At 67.0% G+C, this 17085-nt stretch overlaps 5 protein-coding genes across 5 annotated transcripts; 3 read left to right on the top strand and 2 right to left on the bottom strand.

Moving 5' to 3' along the window:
* Positions 1-972: 972 nt before the first annotated feature.
* EMIHUDRAFT_111814 (hypothetical protein) lies at positions 973-4638 on the bottom strand (the record flags this gene model as incomplete). The annotated part of the gene is made up of 5 exons (XM_005785771.1): positions 973-1083; positions 2073-2523; positions 2592-2752; positions 3279-3359; positions 3841-4638. The coding sequence occupies 5 exons, from the start codon at positions 4636-4638 to the stop codon at positions 973-975; spliced, it is 1602 nt and encodes a 533-aa protein (XP_005785828.1).
* A 1905-nt stretch (positions 4639-6543) lies between these two features.
* EMIHUDRAFT_441601 (hypothetical protein) lies at positions 6544-7806 on the top strand. Its single transcript, XM_005785770.1, has 4 exons — positions 6544-6700; positions 6995-7148; positions 7283-7383; positions 7454-7806. Exons 1-4 carry the CDS (start codon positions 6584-6586, stop codon positions 7541-7543), a joined length of 462 nt encoding a protein of 153 aa, XP_005785827.1. The 5' UTR covers positions 6544-6583; the 3' UTR covers positions 7544-7806.
* Positions 7780-8764, bottom strand: EMIHUDRAFT_441600 (hypothetical protein). Its single transcript, XM_005785769.1, has 2 exons — positions 8467-8764; positions 7780-8401 (listed from the first exon to the last, which is right to left on the bottom strand). Exons 1-2 carry the CDS (start codon positions 8752-8754, stop codon positions 8138-8140), a joined length of 552 nt encoding a protein of 183 aa, XP_005785826.1. The 5' UTR covers positions 8755-8764; the 3' UTR covers positions 7780-8137.
* Positions 8765-9885: 1121 nt separating this feature from the next.
* On the top strand, positions 9886-14442 carry EMIHUDRAFT_467794 (hypothetical protein). Its single transcript, XM_005785768.1, has 7 exons — positions 9886-10443; positions 10516-10566; positions 10659-10706; positions 10904-11355; positions 11641-11777; positions 11983-12248; positions 12436-14442. Exons 1-7 carry the CDS (start codon positions 9916-9918, stop codon positions 14248-14250), a joined length of 3297 nt encoding a protein of 1098 aa, XP_005785825.1. The 5' UTR covers positions 9886-9915; the 3' UTR covers positions 14251-14442.
* A 540-nt stretch (positions 14443-14982) lies between these two features.
* On the top strand, positions 14983-16098 carry EMIHUDRAFT_229722 (hypothetical protein; the record flags this gene model as incomplete). The annotated part of the gene is made up of 1 exon (XM_005785767.1): positions 14983-16098. One exon carries the CDS (start codon positions 14983-14985, stop codon positions 16096-16098), a length of 1116 nt encoding a protein of 371 aa, XP_005785824.1.
* Positions 16099-17085: the final 987 nt, after the last annotated feature.

The following is a 17085-nucleotide window of genomic DNA, read 5'->3' as shown; positions in this document are numbered from 1 at the left end:
TTGTACTCGACTGTACGCGGCTTTAAAGCTTAAAGCTTTTTTGGCTAGCTATAGCCTTTATGTGAATCTCACACTCTGTGCGTACTCTCTATTTCTGTGCTATTCTCCGTGCGATGATCCCTTGCGAGTTGCGCGCCGTGAGGTAGTGGTCGGCGATGCGCATGGATCGGTGCCCGATGACGGAGCGATGCGATCTGAGCTGAGCCCTGGCTGTCAGGCTGTCAGGTGCTGTCAGGTGATATGTCGGTCTGTCGGGGCAGCTGTCAGGCACTGTCAGGTGCCTCTGTCAGACCAGCTGTCAGGTGCTTTCAGTGCTGTTGGGTGCTGTCGGGTGCGTGTCTGACAGGCGAGGGGTTCTGTAGCTGTCAGGTGCTGTCGGAGCTGTCGGGTGTTGCTGTCAGACGCTGTCGGAGCTGTCAGAGCTGTCAGGCTGCTGCTGCTGTCTCAGACGTTGGGCTGTTGCTGTCAGGTGCTGTCAGGTGGTGCTGTCGGGGTGCTGTCAGGCTCTGACACACACCAGCCACACTTATGACACTATCAATAGGAGACCAGCAGGACTCTACTACACATACTCTAGCCTCTACCTCTATTTTGGACCCGGCCTGGCTGCGCGTCTGCGCAGCTGCAGTCCGCAGCCCGGCCATCACGTACTGGATGTTCTCGCGCAGCTGCGCCCGCGGGGCCTCCGCGCGCTCGGCCTCGCTCGCGGCGCGCTCGCCAGCCTGCTACCTGTCTTCATCACCGAGATACGAACATCATCAACAACCAGAGGCGGCGAGCCAGAGGTCAACCGCTGTGTGCCTAGACCGTGAACAATTGGCGTTGGTGGCTGGTTAGGGGAGAACTCCACGCGAAGCAGGAGGCCCGAGACATCCGTGCGTAATTTGATAAACACATCGGTGACGAATGTGCCAATCACCTTGAGCTTTGCCGGCGACGTGAGGAAGAAGCCACATTTCTCGAACAGTGCATTCACTGCGAGGCCACTATGGTGAAGCATCGCGTATATAGCACCATCTTCTCCGCGGAAGTCGGCTTCGCCGCCGTCTGCAAAGTGTAGATGCGGGTCCCCAGTGAGGCCTCCTGGTCTAAGCGGGGGCGGGCTCGGCGGCGAGGGGGAAAACGGAGGTGGGGTAGGCGGGTGCGGCGGGTGCGGCGGGTCAGGTGGGCTGGGAGGATGCTTTGGCGGCGAGGGCGGAGGCGGCAGAGGAGCTGGCTTGGGCTGAGCCGAGGGCGGTGGCGAGAAGGGAGGGGGTGAAGGAGGTGGGAGGAAAGGTGGTGGAGTCGGCATGAACGAGAATTGTCGAACGGTCACGTCGCAGATGTCAGCTTGCGCTACAGACGAGGCGGAAGCTGGCGTTGCGAACAGGTCGGATAACAGTCGAGCAACATTCTCGCAACCTTCAAGCGAGGAGCACTCAACCCTAATTGAGATCGACTGCCCTTGACATTGTATTTCGGAAGATTCCGAAAGCATACGGCTCGCAGTAGATGATGTTTCGATGATAGTTCCGCCCGTCGATGTAGCAGCACATCTTACCTCGACATGTGATGAATGTGTTGAGGTTGCCTTTGATGCAACATCTTGCAGGGCATGAAGAAAGCCGTCGGTACAAAAATCAAGAGCTCCAGGAAGCGAGGTTGTACGCAAGTCCACCACAACCGCACCGGCAACATCAGAATCGGGAAAGTCGGGCGCAATTGGAGGATACGGAGGAGACGTGGGAGGGGGTTGAGACGGCTTGCCGTCGACCCGGTCGGGAGTGCCATCGCTGTCCTCGTCGCCGGTGCCCTCCTCCGAGTCGGGCGTCAGGTCGCCGTCTGCGTCGGGGTCGAGCGCATCGGGCACGCCGTCGCTGTCCGAGTCGGCGCTCCCCTCCTCGGCATCTGGCGCGCCATCTCCATCGGCGTCCGGGTCCGTGCTTTCGGGGAGGCCGTCGCTGTCGGAGTCGGCGGTCGGGTCCTCCTCCGCATCAGGGATGCCGTCGCTGTCTGTGTCGCTCGGCTCGACCCGGTCGGGAGTGCCATCGCTGTCCTCGTCGCCGGTGCCCTCCTCTGGCGGTGGCGTAGACGGCGGCAGCGAGGGCGGCGGAGCAGATGGAGGTGGCGTAGACGGCGGCAGCGAGGGCGGCGGAGCAGATGGAGGTGGCGTAGACGGCGGCAGCGAGGGCGGCGGAGCAGATGGAGGTGGCGTAGACGGCGGCAGCGAGGGCGGCGGAGCAGATGGAGGTGGCGTAGACGGCGGCAGCGAGGGCGGCGGAGCAGATGGAGGTGGTGTAGACGGCGGCGGAGCAGATGGAGGCGGGGAAGACGGCGGCAGTGAGGGCGGCGGAGTAGCTGGCGGTGGGGCAGACGGCGGCAGCGAGGGCGGCGGAGCAGCTGGCGGTGGTGCAGACGGCGGTAGCGAGGGCGGCGGAGTAGATGGAGGTGGGGGCGGCAGCGGAGAAGGCGGCGGAGAAGGCGGAGAAGGCGGTGGAGAAGGCGGCAGCGACGGCGGAGAAGGCGGAGACGGCGGAGGCACATCTGTGACGTAGACCGGGATTGTGATTTCTTGAGGGGAGTCGCATGTGCCATCCAGCGTCACTTCGCACTTGATCCAGCCCTCATCGCCAGGCATGGCGCTGTGCTCAGCGCGGAACATTGCGTAGTCATAACCACCGCCCATCCCAGGACGTCGACTGACAAACACGTTATCAGATGTCGTGAATCTGAAGACGGCGCCGCCCCCGTAACTACCGTCATCCCAGGCTCCCTGATCGATACCAGTGGCCGTCATGTTCTCTCGCACGCAGCTGATTGGGGTATGGGCTTCTTGAACCGGTTCGGTTGGGCCGAAGAGGAAAACCTCTGTCAAGTGCGTTTCGTCCCAGTCTGCGCCAGACCCCTTGATGAAAGCTAGTTTGCCAATCGATGGACAGGGCGGAGCAGCTGGCGATGGTGCAGACGGCGGTAGCGAGGGCGGCGGAGTAGATGGAGATGGGGGACTGGGCGGGCTGGGGGCACTGGGGGGGACGAGAGATGACAAGACACAACTAACCGATCCTGCGTCTGGAGATCCTGGCAGTGGTGTGTATTGACCTTGATCTTTCCAGTAGCAGTAGTTTCTGCTGCTGCTGAACACAAATGCCACGCACCCGTCATCGCCGTCATCGTCAAAATAGGTGCCGGCTCCACATCGTTCGGCACAATCGTCGATGTCTCTTACGTTTGTGGCACCGATGTTTCCGCTTCCGACCTTGGTATCTTCAAAGCACGCGTAGTCGCTTAAGTCTGTAGACCCGGTCAGCGATCGACGCGTGGATGGAACCTCCGATAAACGTCGCCCCGGCGTTGACGAAGGCGGACTGGTCGGAGGCTGCCTGCGACGGTCATCAAGAGCGCTCCTGGCGCGTGGCGGCCCTTGGACTTGGCTCCTTTTCTGCCCCTCCTGCCCCTTCTCTGCCTCGGGGGCAACACGCCTGGAGAGTGTCGACCGAAGCTGATGAAAACCTTGCGACAGAGATGACCACAGCCCCGCCAGCCCCCACTCCGCTCCCTTGCCTGGAGCGTTCGGCTGCGAGCTAGCCACCGGCCGGGGCGAAATCCTAATGATCTCTGGCTGGCGAGGAAGGAAGAGGAGCAGGTGGTACCAGCAGTCGTCGCCGGGTGCACCCGGACCCCCCCGGAGGGGCCCGGGAAGGGTCTAGCGGTCCTCCAGCGGCCCCCAACGCCCCCCCCGCGGCCCTGTTTTGGTAGTGTATCACACGTATGTTATGTCACTATCATACCCACGACCCGGGGTCCCGAGCGTTTACGAGCGTCTACAAGGTCGAGCCGCTGGAGGGCCTCCTCCAGTGGCACCCAGTCGCGCTCGAGGTACGGGAGGAGCATATCATACAGTTTCACTGCCCGAGCCTGCAGCTTGGCACACTCGTGGCACTTGTCCTCGTGGGCGAGCTGAATCCCGTAAACGTTCCGCATATCATCGAATTGCGCCTCGTTCAGGCCCGCGTCGATCATCCGACGGGTCACCCGGCGTTCGAAGACGCTTTCCCGATCGCTGTCCGAAGACGCGTCGTCGGGACGGGAGTCGCTGGCAGGCAGGTCCTCGACAGCCGGCTCCTCCTCGACCGCGGGCTCCTCTGGCGTCGGCACGTCCTGCAAAGTTTCTGGAACGACAGCGAGAAGCGCCTCCGCGCCCGCCTGCCGCCGCTTGCACTTGCCCAACTCCTTGTCCACGCCGCTCGCGTGTGTCTCGAGCCGCTTGCCGTACACGACCGCCTGCTCGAGTCGCGCGCCCGCCAGCTCGCCGCGTAGGTCCCACACAAGGTACGCCAGCGCAGCCTTCTTCAGGTTCTTTATCTGGAGAGCCATCAGCGCGCCGCGCCGCTGCGACAAAAAGAGCGTGTTTACGGCAGCTTTCGCGGCGATGATGATGCCGTTGGTGACCTCGCCGACGATGCTGACCTCGTTGGAGGGTGCGGGGACGGGATGGTTGCCGAGGAGCATGGTCTCGAGGCGATTTAAGAGCGCGGTGGGCTCCAAGGCGAGCTGCGCCGAACTGGAGCGAGTCGGCCGCGCCCGAATTGCTGGCGCCGCATCGGCGCCGAACGAGTCCGACACGACCGCGGTCTTCTCCACCGGCTCGAGGTTCGCCATCCGCGGCGCTGCACCGCGGATTCGAACGGCTGCTCGCTCCTGCTCGGCGGCTGGCCAGTCAGCCGGGCGCTTCGAGAGGGCGGTCGCCGTCGGTGCACATCGACGATCATGGCGAGCGAGCAGCCCCGCGGTGAGTGGATGCAGCCCACCGGAGGTACTGTCTGAGGTGGGGCCCGGCGCGTGAGGCTCGTCGGCGTCCGCCATCACCGCCTGCGGCCACTGCAGAGTCGGCAAAATCAGGCTCGATTTTGGCCATTTTGGCACGGACCCTTGCGGACTCTTCACAGCTGGGTCCCGGTGCACCCGGCGTTAACCTAAGGTGACGTCGTGGCATCTATGGCTGGCGACCTCATACACGAACAAGTAGCCCGCTCGTGGTGGACAGCCACCGACAGTGTTGCCGTCCCGAAAGTACTGGGAACCAGAGACCGGAGCATACTCTGTACCACTGCGGTCGTACGATCCCATAAACATGAAGTCCTCCCGGCGATCAAGACCTAGGCCGAGTGGTGGCACATGCTCAGCGCGCGTCGACAGAGAGAAACGCCGCCTCACTAGAGTTACGTACCCCCACTGTTGTAGCTCATGGAAGCACACTGCTGCCGACCCGTGCCATGCTCCTTTGATCGCGAGATCCCGACGCCGGCGGCGATCCGCCAGCACCACTCCCCACGCTGTGCATAGAAGACCCTTCCGGGTACTTCCTGGCGAGCATCGAGCAACCGCATCGGCCGGCGGAGAAGCCCTCCCGTCGGGAGGGGTCGCCCCCCCCCCCCTCCGATAGAGCCCCCCCCCCCCCCCCCTGCACTGGCGTACCCGTACAGAGGACCCAAAGCGGCGCGAGCAACCAAGTTCTGCACACCGACCGAAACAGGTCCTACGAGACGAATGGATCTCGGACTAACGACCGGGCTCTGCCAGCGGCGCGATCGGCGAACAACTCTCTCTAACAAAAATATTTAACTTTTTTGGAATGTGTGTGGAGCCACGGCGGCAGCGGCGGTCGCCGGAGGCCAAGAGGCCAACACTCATTTCTCACTCACTCAACATACCTCTAAAACTCAACGAACGAACGACCAGCGCAACAACAGACAGCCAGCTTTCTCGCTCGCGCGCGCCGTCTCCGGCTTGCCTGCGCCCCTGCGCCCGCATCTCGCGGGCTCTGTGCGTCCGAACCACATCATGTCCCTCCCTTCACACTCTCTCCGTTCTCACTCGTCTCTTCAGGGGGCGCCCGTCTGTCTACCCTAGCGTCTACCGTCTTCGTTCGGGCGCCCGACGTTTTCCTCTTCGGTCTTGCTTTCTTTCGTCCTAGAGCTACAATCAGAGGATCATTGCGAGCCGCACATCGCGTTACCGCCGGGACCCGCGGCGTCGCTCGCACGCTGACCTGTGCTGCGCCTCGCCTCCGTCCGTCCGTCAAGGGCGTTCTCAAATGTCGTCAACTACTCCCTCCTCGTGCCGCCTTCGGCCTTGCCCGCACACAGGCGTGTGGCGCGAGCTACGGTACATTCCCGACGCCTTCAGCATCGGTCCTAGGGGGGCGTCTGAACTCGGGCGCCTGTGCTATCCTTCACACACACACACACACACAGCACACACACACACACACACACACACACACACACACACACACACACACACACACACACACACACACACACACACACACACACACACACACACACACACACACACACACACACACACACACACACACACACACACACACCAGACACCAGACACAGGCACACACACACACACAGGCACACACACACACAGGCACACACACACACACACACACAGGCCGTTGCCGTTGGTAGTTGAGTAGAGACGGAAGCGCACACGCACAGGCACAAACACGCAGAAGCGCGACCGCAGAATTTCTTCTTCTCAAAGCTTCATCCCCTCTCTCTGTCGCTCTCAGAATAACCTCGGCCGCTCGATGATGCGCTCGCTGCTCCTCGCCACCTGCCTCGCGGCCGCGTCGGCCTTCGTGCCGCCCAGCGCGGTGCCCGTCGGCGGTGCGCAGTCCGCCGTCACCATGCAGCAGCGGCCCAAGGCGCGCTGACGCAGCCGCGCCCTGCGCGCGCTCTCTGTGCATCCTAGCTGTGGGCCGCTCCGCAGCCATCGCCCGTCCTCCGACACGCCGCCGTCCGCCCTCGCCGCTGCTTCCGCCACCGCACCTGCCGGGCCCGCGGCCAGCACCGTCGCCTTGGCCCACCAAACATAAACCGCCGCCGCCGCCGCCGCTGCCCTCGCCGTCCGTTTGGCTGCTGGCTGCGCGCGCACCACCCAAAGAGAGGCCGGCGGCGGGGGTGGCTCGGCTCAGAGGCGCACCTCTCCCCGGCCGCAGGTCACCCAGAAGGCCAAGCCGCTCTCGCCAGGCTCCAACTACCCCTCGACCAAGAACATCCAGAAGCAGGCCAGTGGCTTTGGCTCCTTCCTGCAGAGGTTCCAAAAGACGGAGGGCAAGTCCAAGTACGGCATGCCAATCTTCCTGCCCAACGGCGCGCCGATGCCCCCGCCCCGCCCCTCCCCTCTCTCCTCGCCGCCGCAGCTGGCGCCGCAAGGGCCGCGTTCGCCAAACGAGCCGTTCCCCTACGCTGCACTCGCCGCTGACGCCGCCCCGCGCCGGCCACAGGCAACATCAACCCAAAGTACCTTGCGGCGGAGCGCGCGGAGATGGCTGCCAACCAGAAGCTCAACATGAAGGCCGAGGCGGCCAAGACCAAGAAGATGAAGGCGCAGGGCACAACTTCCTGTGGACCATGTTTGGGGCGTCCGTTTGACGCGTCCGACACACGTCCCATAGGCGAAGGGCACCTTCTTCCTCGACGACTACATCCGCAAGAAGGTTGGCAACGTGGGCTCCAACAAGGAGTACTACCAGTCGGGCCGGTAAGAGATCGGCGCGCCGGCCGTGGGCGTGAGGCTGTGCGACCTCGCGAATGGGACAGGCGAATGACCGCGACGTGCGCGGCGACACAGCACCCGGCGACACAGAGCCCAATGCGTGTTAGCCGCGCACTTCAATCGGATCCGCCTCCCCTGTAGCAAGTAGCGCGCGGGCCAGCTGCGTCATCGGTTTGCCGTCCCCTGTGACGTTTTTTTTGTCTCGTGAGATCTGATAGAACGTGTGAGCGAGATCCCCAGAGAGAGTTAAACGGCACGCAGCCGCGTGCCAGTGCGCACGACGCCGACCGCGCTCCACGGGACCCGACCCGACCGTCGGGGGGTACGTGGACACGGTGGGGCCCCGCGCGCTGCCCCGCAGCGGTGCCGGTGGGCCGCCGGCCACACACGCGCGCGCACTCTGAGCTCTCCCGCACTCTCGCGTCGTCGAGCGGGCCGGTGCAGGGATGCAATGCATCTCATCGCCCAGGAGCAGAACCAATCACCAACCGCCGCATCAGGTCGACCGCAAGCGCCGCCTGGCTCGCGGCCGAGGTTGGCCGGCGACTCCACGTCCGCTGGGAGATCAGTGAGGCCTATCACCCTACGCGGCGCCAGGCGCCACGACGCTCAGCGCCTCCATCGCCGCCTGCGGTGGCTGCGACGCTGTGGCGTCCGGAGAGTCCTGCTCCTGCCCTGTGGCTGCTGCTGCGGGAGACGCGGCCGCCTCCTCCTCCCCCGGCAACTCGTCATCAGAGTCCTCGGCGGCCGCATCGACGTCAAAGGGCCGGCCCTCAGCCAGGGCGGTGAGCATCTCGATGGCGCGCGGCTCGCCAACTTTCTGCGCCGACTCGAGCGGCGTCCGGCCCTGCGTGCGAGTGCAGGCATGAGTTGGCTTGACTGATCGACTAACTCGCCACCTAACTCACTGACCTCCTTTGGAGGCACGAGGTTGCAGCCGGCAAAGTTTCGGGCGGAGAGGTCGGCACCGTGCGCGTGCAGATAGCCAATGGCGTGGCAGGAGCCGTACATGGCCGCGACGTGGAGCGGCGTGTTTCCGTACTCATCGGCGGACAGCAGGTCGGCGCCCTTCTTGAGAGCCGACTCTATCGCCTTGACGCTGTCGTCCTGGATGGCCTTGACCAGGTACTTTTGAGCCTTGGCCGCGAGCTCAGCCGCCTTCTCCGCAGCGTCCTTCTTCTCCGGCTTCTTGTTGCCCATCTCCTGCGAGCCGTGCCGAGTGTTTGGGGTTGATTTAGGCATGTTTCTTTCTTTCTTGTTCCGGGGCATTCACAGCCTTGTTATTGACAAGAAAATACGTCCTATGGCGCTATGCGCTGGTCTGTGAGAGGTTGAGGTGCGAGCCCTGGAGGCCCTGGGGATGGGGTGAGACTACCCGCGGGCCTAGAAGGCCCGCGCGCAGGGGGGTGGGACATTGAGACCGGTCATGAATGAGTGCGCGACACGCATGTTGCGAGCAGCGTTGTTGATGTTTTGCGCGTCGCCACAGACGGCGGCGCGCGAGAGCTGTTGCGAGTGGTGCTGGACAAAGCCCCGGGCGCTGCCGGAGGCTGTGCCGTAGTCGGTGCGGTCGACGGCGCTCGGGCTGCCGACCTCTTTGGCGAAGTTGAAGATGATTCTCTTGCGTCTTGGTCGGCGGCGCAATGCCGCCCTGGCTTTCGACGAGACATTTTTTGACGATTCCGTTCTTGACATGGAGCGCGTCGAGCGTCGTAGTACTGTCCCTTGAGCCTTGTGCTCTTTGACCCAGCCTTTGCCGGTCGCATGGACGAGCGGGCCCTGTGACTTGTGGCCGCGCTCTTTGCACCCAAGAACCTTGAGCAAGGTTTGGTCGAGGGTGCCGCCGAAACCAAATTTGTGGCCCAGTGACGCACAGCATCCGCCGTGTGCCGCCGAGCCCTGCCCAGCGCCAGCCTGCCTCGTCTTTGTGACCATGTGAGGGCGCTAGGCACCTTGACTTCACACTATATTCGTGCGTTTACGTGAAGCGCCGTTCAAAGGGACGTTCCCAGTAAAAAAAAGAAAAAAAAAAAAACAACGGCGCAAACGAAAAGAAAGAAAGAAAGAAAACAGACAACCCAAGGGAGGGATGGGAGGACGGCACGCCGCCACCACACGAGGGATAGGGAGGGGTCAGAGCGCATCTCTCATTCTCTCTCTCTGTTGTGCGAGGCGTGAACCGCGCCATTCGCTCTCACCTGCCGTGGCAGCAGGGAGAGGCGAGGGGCACGCTCAACCTGCCGGCGTCGACCAAGGTGGAGGGGTCAACGCGTCTTTTCTGCGCCCTGAGAGCTCCCCTGCCGAAGGTCTCCACAAGTGTGCGCCGCCATGGCGGCCCCTCTGCCGCCCGCCATCGAGCGGATGCTCGGTGGGAGCTCTGCTGCCCAGCGGCCCGCGCCGCAGCCGCCGCGGCCGCCGAGCAGATTGCTCGAGCCGCCGCCGCCGCCGGCACCGGCCGGCACCGGCGCGGGTGCGTCGAAAGCCGAGGGCTCATGCAGCTTTGAGGCTGCGCTGGCGGACGAGATGGGTGTTCGCTTGGACGCGGCCGAGGCGCACGAGCAGCTGCTCCAGGCGCAAGGCGGCGGCGATACGCCTGCCGCCGCCGCCACACCCGCCGCCACGCCGGCCGCTTCCGCGACAGCGACGGCGGCGGCGGCGGCGGGCGGCGGCGCCGCATCGGACGCGACGAGCTTACGAGGCAAGGCGCCGCTGCCGCCGCAGCCACCCTCGCCCGCCATGTCCGCCGGGGCCGGCACCTCCTCCTCGGAATGGCACCAGATCTCCTCCCAGCTCGGAGCAGCGCTCGGCTGGGACGGCACTGCCATGACCGCCGCATCGTCGCTCGGGCTCGCGCCGCTCTCGCCGCCGATGCGGTCGGCGCTCGGAGAGGCGCCGCCCGCGCCGGCGCGCGCCCCGGTGCCTCTCCCCCACCCGGCGCCCACCCTCCCCTGCCCTCCGCAGGCCGTGTCCGGCTGCGACTCGATCGACTCTTCGCGCGGAGAGATGCAGCAGGCCGCCTGCCTTGCCGGACACACCCGCCCGCCCACGCCCGCCCCCCGAGCCGCTCCTCCGACCGCCTCCGACCTCCGTCCCGTCTCGCGCAGGCCGTCCTTTCGGAGCTGAGCAACGCCGCGCTGGAGCTGCTCGCGCAGGCGGCCGGCGCCGGGAGGAGGGGAGGGGAGAGGGCACCGCGCACCGGGACCGGGGGAGGAGGAGACAGAGGAGACAGAGGAGGAGGGCCCGGAAAGGGGCGGGGCGGAAGCGGCCCTCTCGCGCCGCTCGTGCCACTCGCAACACGGCGCCCTCCCCTCCCCTCCCGTCTCTGAGCTGTGAGCCCCGCGCCCCGCAGGAGCACGAGGCTGGCGTTCCGGCGGCAGCCGAGGAGTGGGCACCGCTGCCGCCGCTCCCTCCTCCCTTCCTGGGCGACAGCGCCAAGGAGCGGGGCGCGCCGGCGGGGACGGGCGTGCGCGATGCGCTGACGGAGCTGGATCGCATCCGCCAGTCCATCGAGCAACAGGCAGGCCAGCACCAGGCAGGCCAGCACCAGGCAGCCGCCGCCCCGCCGGTTGCTGCCACGGCCGGGGCCTCAAAGGCGGCTCTCGCTCCGCAGCAGTCGAGCTCGGCCGGCGGGGCGTCATCGTCCAAGGCGGCGGCGGCGGCGCCCGCGATGCCCTCGATGCCCGCGATGCCCGTGATGCCCGCGGAGCCGCTGCACGCCGCCGCAGCCGCGGCCATGGCGAGGAGCTCTGCGATGGCCTGCGCAGCGCCCAGCGGCTGCGGCTGCAGCGCTTTGGCCGCCGCGTCCCCCGCGGCCGCCGCCAAGGCGATCGCTGCTGCGGTGGCGGACGCCCCGGCGTCCGCCACGTGCGCTGCCGCCTCGTGCGCGCCGACCGCCGCGCCGGCCGCTGCCGCGAGCAGCAGCAGCGCCGGCCGGCCCCCCGGCCCGAAAAGGGGGCAACAGGCATTTCCCGAGCGGACGGGGGTTTGGGCGGGGTTTCTTGGCCCCGGGGGGGGGTTTGCCCGGGAAACACGGGGGCCCCCCCCCCCCCCCCCCCCTCTTGACCCGAGGCCCGCCCCGCGTCTCAGGCCCGTCCGCCACCGCCCTCGCCGCGCTGAGCGCCGCCGGGTCTGGCAACGGCACTCTGTCAGTGGCGGAGCGGCTTCTGCTGTGCGGCGCCCTCTCCGCGACGAACAAGGAGCGGGTGCACCGCGCAGCGCCGAAGGTGCCGCCGCGCAAGAAGTGCGAGGCGTGCGGCGCCCTCAACCCTACGGCGCGACAGCACTGCTGCGCGTGCGGGACGCGGTTCGTTCTCAAGCAGAAGAAGGGTGGCTCCCGCCGCGCCGCGCTCTCGTCGGGCGAGCGCCGCTCTCTCGCGGCTCGGGCGGTGCGGCTCGCCTCCCCGAGGCGCGGAGACCCTCTCGCTGTAGGCTCCCTCGACCTGCCGCCGCTGCGGGCGGTCCGCGACGGCATGCGCGACGAGGACCTCGACATCGTCGGCGGCGACGGAATCACCGGCGACTTCCTGGGCGACGCGGCGTCCGTCTCGCTCGCGGGTCCGGTGCCCCGGCCCGGCTCGAGCGTCGGGTCGGACAAGGAGGACGAGGGAGAGGCGGCGGAGGGCCGCCCGCCGACGGCCCGCAAGGGAGTCGCGCGTGTGTCGTCGTGGGCCCCACCCCGGCCGCGAGGCAAGAAGGTGCCGCCCGCCCCTCCCCGCCCCTCCCCGCCCCTCTCCGCCCCTCCCCGCCCCTCCCCGCCCCTCCCCGCCCGCGCCTCCCCGCCCCGCCCCGCCGCGCCGCGACCCGCCGCGACCCGCCGCGACCCGCCCCTCCCCGCCCCTCCCCACAACGGCCGACCCCGTCGCCGTGCCGCCCTATCCGCAGGTGTGTCCCTCTTGCACGACCAGCAACGACATGCTCGCCCTCGCTTGCTCCTTCTGCTCGGCAAAGTTTTGCGTCAAGCAGACGGCGCAGCTGCGGACGCACGGCGGCGGAGGCGGGAGCGGCGGCGAGGTGTACGCCGAGCTGGAGCCGCAGGTGGACGCCGACAGCGAGGTTGCGGGTCCCAACGGCGACATCTCGACGCGCGCTTTTGGGCAGCTGCCCCTCGAGTCGCAGATCCTCGTGATGCAGGAGAAGGCTGCGCAGCGGCTGCTCGCGCAGACCCTCGCGCGCCAGATGGCGGAGGAGGTCTCCTCCAACCCGGAGCTGGCGGCGGACCCGCGCAGGCAGCTCGAGCTCAAGCAGCTCGCGCAGCAGCAGCTCCTCTACCAGATGGCGCTCGCGTGCCACGCCGCAGCGCCGAACATCGCCGCCGAGCGGTCCTTGCCGGCGGCGGGCGGCGCAGGGACGCCATCGGAGCCGTTCGGTCTCTCCTCGGGCGTGCGCGGCGGCGACGGGCTCGGCGCGCCGGGCAGGTCGGCGGAGGGGCTGCGCCTCGCCGCCGTCGCCGCAGCGGAGGCGGAGCGCGACCTCCTCGGCAGCTCGGCGGCGCTGCTCGGCCAGATGTCGGCGCTGCCGCGCGGGAGGGGCCAAGGCGGCGCGAGGGCGCCGGGTGGCTCGGGCGGCTCGGGCGGGCGCAAGGACCGGAAGCGGCGGCGCGCGCGGAGCGGCGGGGAGGATTCGCGCCGCCGCCGCTCCGCGCCGGCCAGCGCGCCGTCGCGGGACAAGCGGCCCAAGCAGGGCGGCGGCGGCAGCAGCAAGGGCGGTAGCAGCAAGGGCGGCAGCAGCAAGGCTTCCGAGGCGGCGGGCGGCGGGGGAAGCGATCCTGCGGCCGACGCCGCGGGCAGCGAGGCGGCGAGCAAGGCTGCGGCGGCGGAGAGCAAGGCGGCGCGGCTGGCGCGGCGCGAGCGGCAGAAGCGGTCGGCGGAGGAGGCGGACGGAGCGCACCTGCAGCTGGCCGCGCGGATGCCAAACACGTCTGCCAAGCGGCTGCTCAAGCAGCTCGCCGACTTCAACCCGTCGGGGAACCAGGACTCGGCCGCCAACGTGCTGCTTCCCAACGAGAAGGAGTCGCGCCGCAGAGGGTCGAGCTGGAGCTTGCAGTTCTCTGCGTGCGGCACGACGGCAGACGAGGAGGGCCCGCCGCCCGATGGGGCGTCGCTGCCGGGCGGGGCTGTGGCGAGCGAAGGAGGCGGGGCCCCTGGCGGGGGCTACCCGCCCGGCGAGGCACCGCCGCTCGCGGGCTCGGACACCGCGCGCGATGCCACAGAGGCGCTCGCCGCCACCGCGCTGTCGTGCGGTTCGCACGCCCGCGCAAACTGCAACGGCAGCAGGAGCGGGAGCGATGCCGACTCGGCGGCTCAGTCGGAAGCGTCCAGCGACGCGGACGGGTTGGAGGGGGAGGGAGAGGAGGCGGCCGATGGCGCCGCCGCCGACGCGCCGCAAGTTTCGCCCGCTCCGCCGACGGAAGGCCTCTTCAGGAGGACTGTCTCGGTGGCGGCGGCGCTGACTCTGTCCGAGGGCCTGACCTCGGGCTTCTCCAACGGTGTCGCGGATGCGGGCCACGGAGAGGCAGGCGGCGACGGCAGCGGGGGCGGCGCTGGTGAGGGGTCGGGCGGCGGCGCCGGCGTGGCCGGCGTCGACATTCGCAGGACCGCATCGGTGAACGCTGCGTTTGCGCTCTCCGATATGGTCGGTGCACCAACTTTCCCCGCCGGCGGCAGCACGCGAGCGACATCCGGCGCGGCGACTACGTAGCTGGCGAGGCGGGGAAGGGGAAGGGGAGGGGAGGAGGCGCACAGAGACTGTATGCAAGGCCATAAGAGGCCGGGGCGGGGAGACGGGGGGGCGGTATGCACTTGCCCGCTTGTCACGCGGTTCCATGCCGCGGCAAACCCAAAAACAGCCTGTCGTGAGTTTTGTGTATACACCGCGGCAGATGCCACGACAGGACCGGCCATGCCGGGTGGCGTCCTCGCAACATCCGGAGAGGTGTGGGCAAGGCCTCTGAGGAGGCGTGCGCGGCGTGCTGACGGTGCAACTGCAACGCGCGACTCTGCGCGACGGCGCGCGAGCGGCCTGGGTGCGCATGCGCGCCGCCCGCGCGAAGATCGGCGCGGCGGTGCGGAGCGCGTGGAGGTGTAGGTTTCTGCTCGCGCGTCACCTCGAGTCCCTTCCCACTGCTTGATCCAATCCTTGGCCCTCTGATGTCCAGTGCAGCGCATGTACTCTTGGTGTGTGTGCTGTGGGCCCTCCTTGTCTCTGCAATAGACCGTCCGTGTGTGTGAGGTAACACCCACCTACCTACCTACCTACATTCAGACATTCACGCCTCGCCAGAGACCTTCATCGTTCATGATCCTTAACCTTGTTAACTAGTAAGAAGTCAAACACAGAAGAAATGCCTTGACTTTCTTGCTGACAGTCCCGCGTTTTGGCAGAGTCTTCTTGTGAAACATAGATAGCCGATGACGGCCGTCCCCCGGACTAATGGCAGCTAATGGATCTCTGCGACGCGTCCTCCTGCCAGGCACCAGTGATGTGAGGCGCTCCAGCGACGGCTCTCTCCGACCGAGCGATGCGGGCAGCAGCCGCCTCAGCGCAGGCGGGCGGGCGCAGTGGAGCTTGAAGGCGCAGCTGACGGTTTTCATCATCAGGCACGGCGAAGCAGAGCACAATGTCAAGGAGAAGCAGGCCAAAGAGACTGCCCGAAAGACGCTTCTCGAAGCTGGGCACCACCCCAACAGCCACGAGGTGGTATTGGCGCAAAAGGCGGCTCGAGAGGCTGTTCTGTATGCGCAGGAGGCGGACCCGCCGCTCTCCGTAGCCGGGAGGGAGAGTTTGGCTGTGTCCAGGGAGCGGATTGCGGACCTGGTTCACGCCGGTTTCCTCCCACCGAGCTGCGTCCTGGTCTCGCCACTCCAGCGCGCGATGCAGACTGCCGCGCTCGTGTTCCCTGCGCACGAGAATGTCACCGTGCGCGAGGTGCTGGCCGAACGCCGAACGGGGCTGGCCTGCGACAGTCGCTCGCGCGCCTCGACCCTCGTGATTCGAGACACCTTCTCCATGTTCGATATGTCTGAGATTGTGGAGCATGACGGCAGCGCGGCGACGAGCAAGAGTGTCGGGCCGATGAGGCGCAACTCGACCTGGCCACGGCTCATTGGGATGGCTAGCGATGCGGAGGCAGCAGCGAGCGAACTCGACACTCGCATAGGCAGAAAGCAGGGTGGCGGGCGCCGCCCGCTGCCCCAGGCAGCTTCCACTCTGGGGCTAATGGCCCTACATGGCGTAGACAGCTTCGGGGTCTGTGACGAAGAGAGCCAGGGCAACAGCAGCTCCGCCCCACCAAGCCGAGCGCTCGAGAACCGCGTCATGCTCAGGGGGCGGGCTGCACAGGTGCTGGACCTGCTTGAGGAGCACGGCCTGAACCACCACGCGGTTGCGCTGGTGTCACACAAGGCATTCCTGGCCGAGCTCGAGCGTGGGCCGTTGGGCAGGCCCGATGCCTCCGAGTGCGCCAACGGCGAGGTGCGCGTGTTCTCAGTCGCCATCTACCGCAACGGGAACGGCAGCCGACGGGTGTGTGCTTCGCGTATTGCATGAGCATGCGGTGAGCCATAAGTAATGAGACTCCAATACAGTCCAGTGTCCAGTCTGTGGATCCGCGCCGACCCAGGCCGACGGCGCAAAAGAGAGGCAGCAGAGCGCTGCTGCTGGGGGGGGGGGGGTCCCAACCCCCCCAGCAGCAGAGCGAACGGACCAAGTTCTCCCGGCTTTTTCGCCGCCGCCCCCCCTCCACCCTCGGCTCGTGTTTGAGCGTACGCTCGAGGCGGTTGTGTTCACCGCGCCTTCGAGCCCGGTTGGCAGTAGGAGGGCCCGCGCCGGTGAGACCACTGATTTTGGTGTCGACCATAAATTCTCGCCACTGGAACACATGCTACTTACAACTGCTGTCTGTACAGAGATGCCAGCACCCCCCACAGGCAGAGCGCTGCTGCTGGGGGGGGGGGGGGTCGGCCATGGCTTTAGATGTGCAGGGGGGGTACCGAGCAGTGTGCGGCCGCTCCCGAGCTTTCGGTTACTTTCGCGAGCGGAGCCAGGGCAGTCGGCAGAGGCCGTGCGTGGCCGCGACGCGCGAGACCGAGAGTCCGCTATCAGGTCTTAGCGTGTGTAGTTGTGGCCTGTGCCGTGTGCACAGACCACAGCGGAGTAAATGTGACGGTATCCTGGCCTCTGGCTCTGGCCTCTGCGCGGACCCGCGGTGTGGACGTGTGAGTGCTGAGTCGTGTGTGGGCAGTGGCGCGGACTCAGTGGGGGGGGGATGTGCACGTGGACGTGCGACGTGGATATCGTGGTGGCGTGGGTGGTGGCTGGTGCGTCCCTCCCGCGTCCCGGCTCCCGGTCCCGCGCTGGTGCGGTGTGGTCTGCCAAGCGTGCGGAGACTCTGTGGTGCCGAGCGAGCGCTGGCCGGTGGCCGCTGCGCCGCCCGGCCCGCGGCGCCGCGGCGCGGCACCTGCGTCCTGCGGCTGCGCCTGTGCGGCTGCGGGCGCCGTGCCTTCGGGTCCCTCCCTCCAACCCTCGTCTCCCCCC

Source organism: Emiliania huxleyi (assembly GCF_000372725.1).
Source record: "Emiliania huxleyi CCMP1516 chromosome Unknown EMIHUscaffold_158, whole genome shotgun sequence".
NCBI classification, from domain to species: Eukaryota; Haptophyta; order Isochrysidales; family Noelaerhabdaceae; genus Emiliania; species Emiliania huxleyi.
Note: the sequence above shows the minus strand (reverse complement) of the source record. Positions and strands in the feature narration are given on the sequence as shown.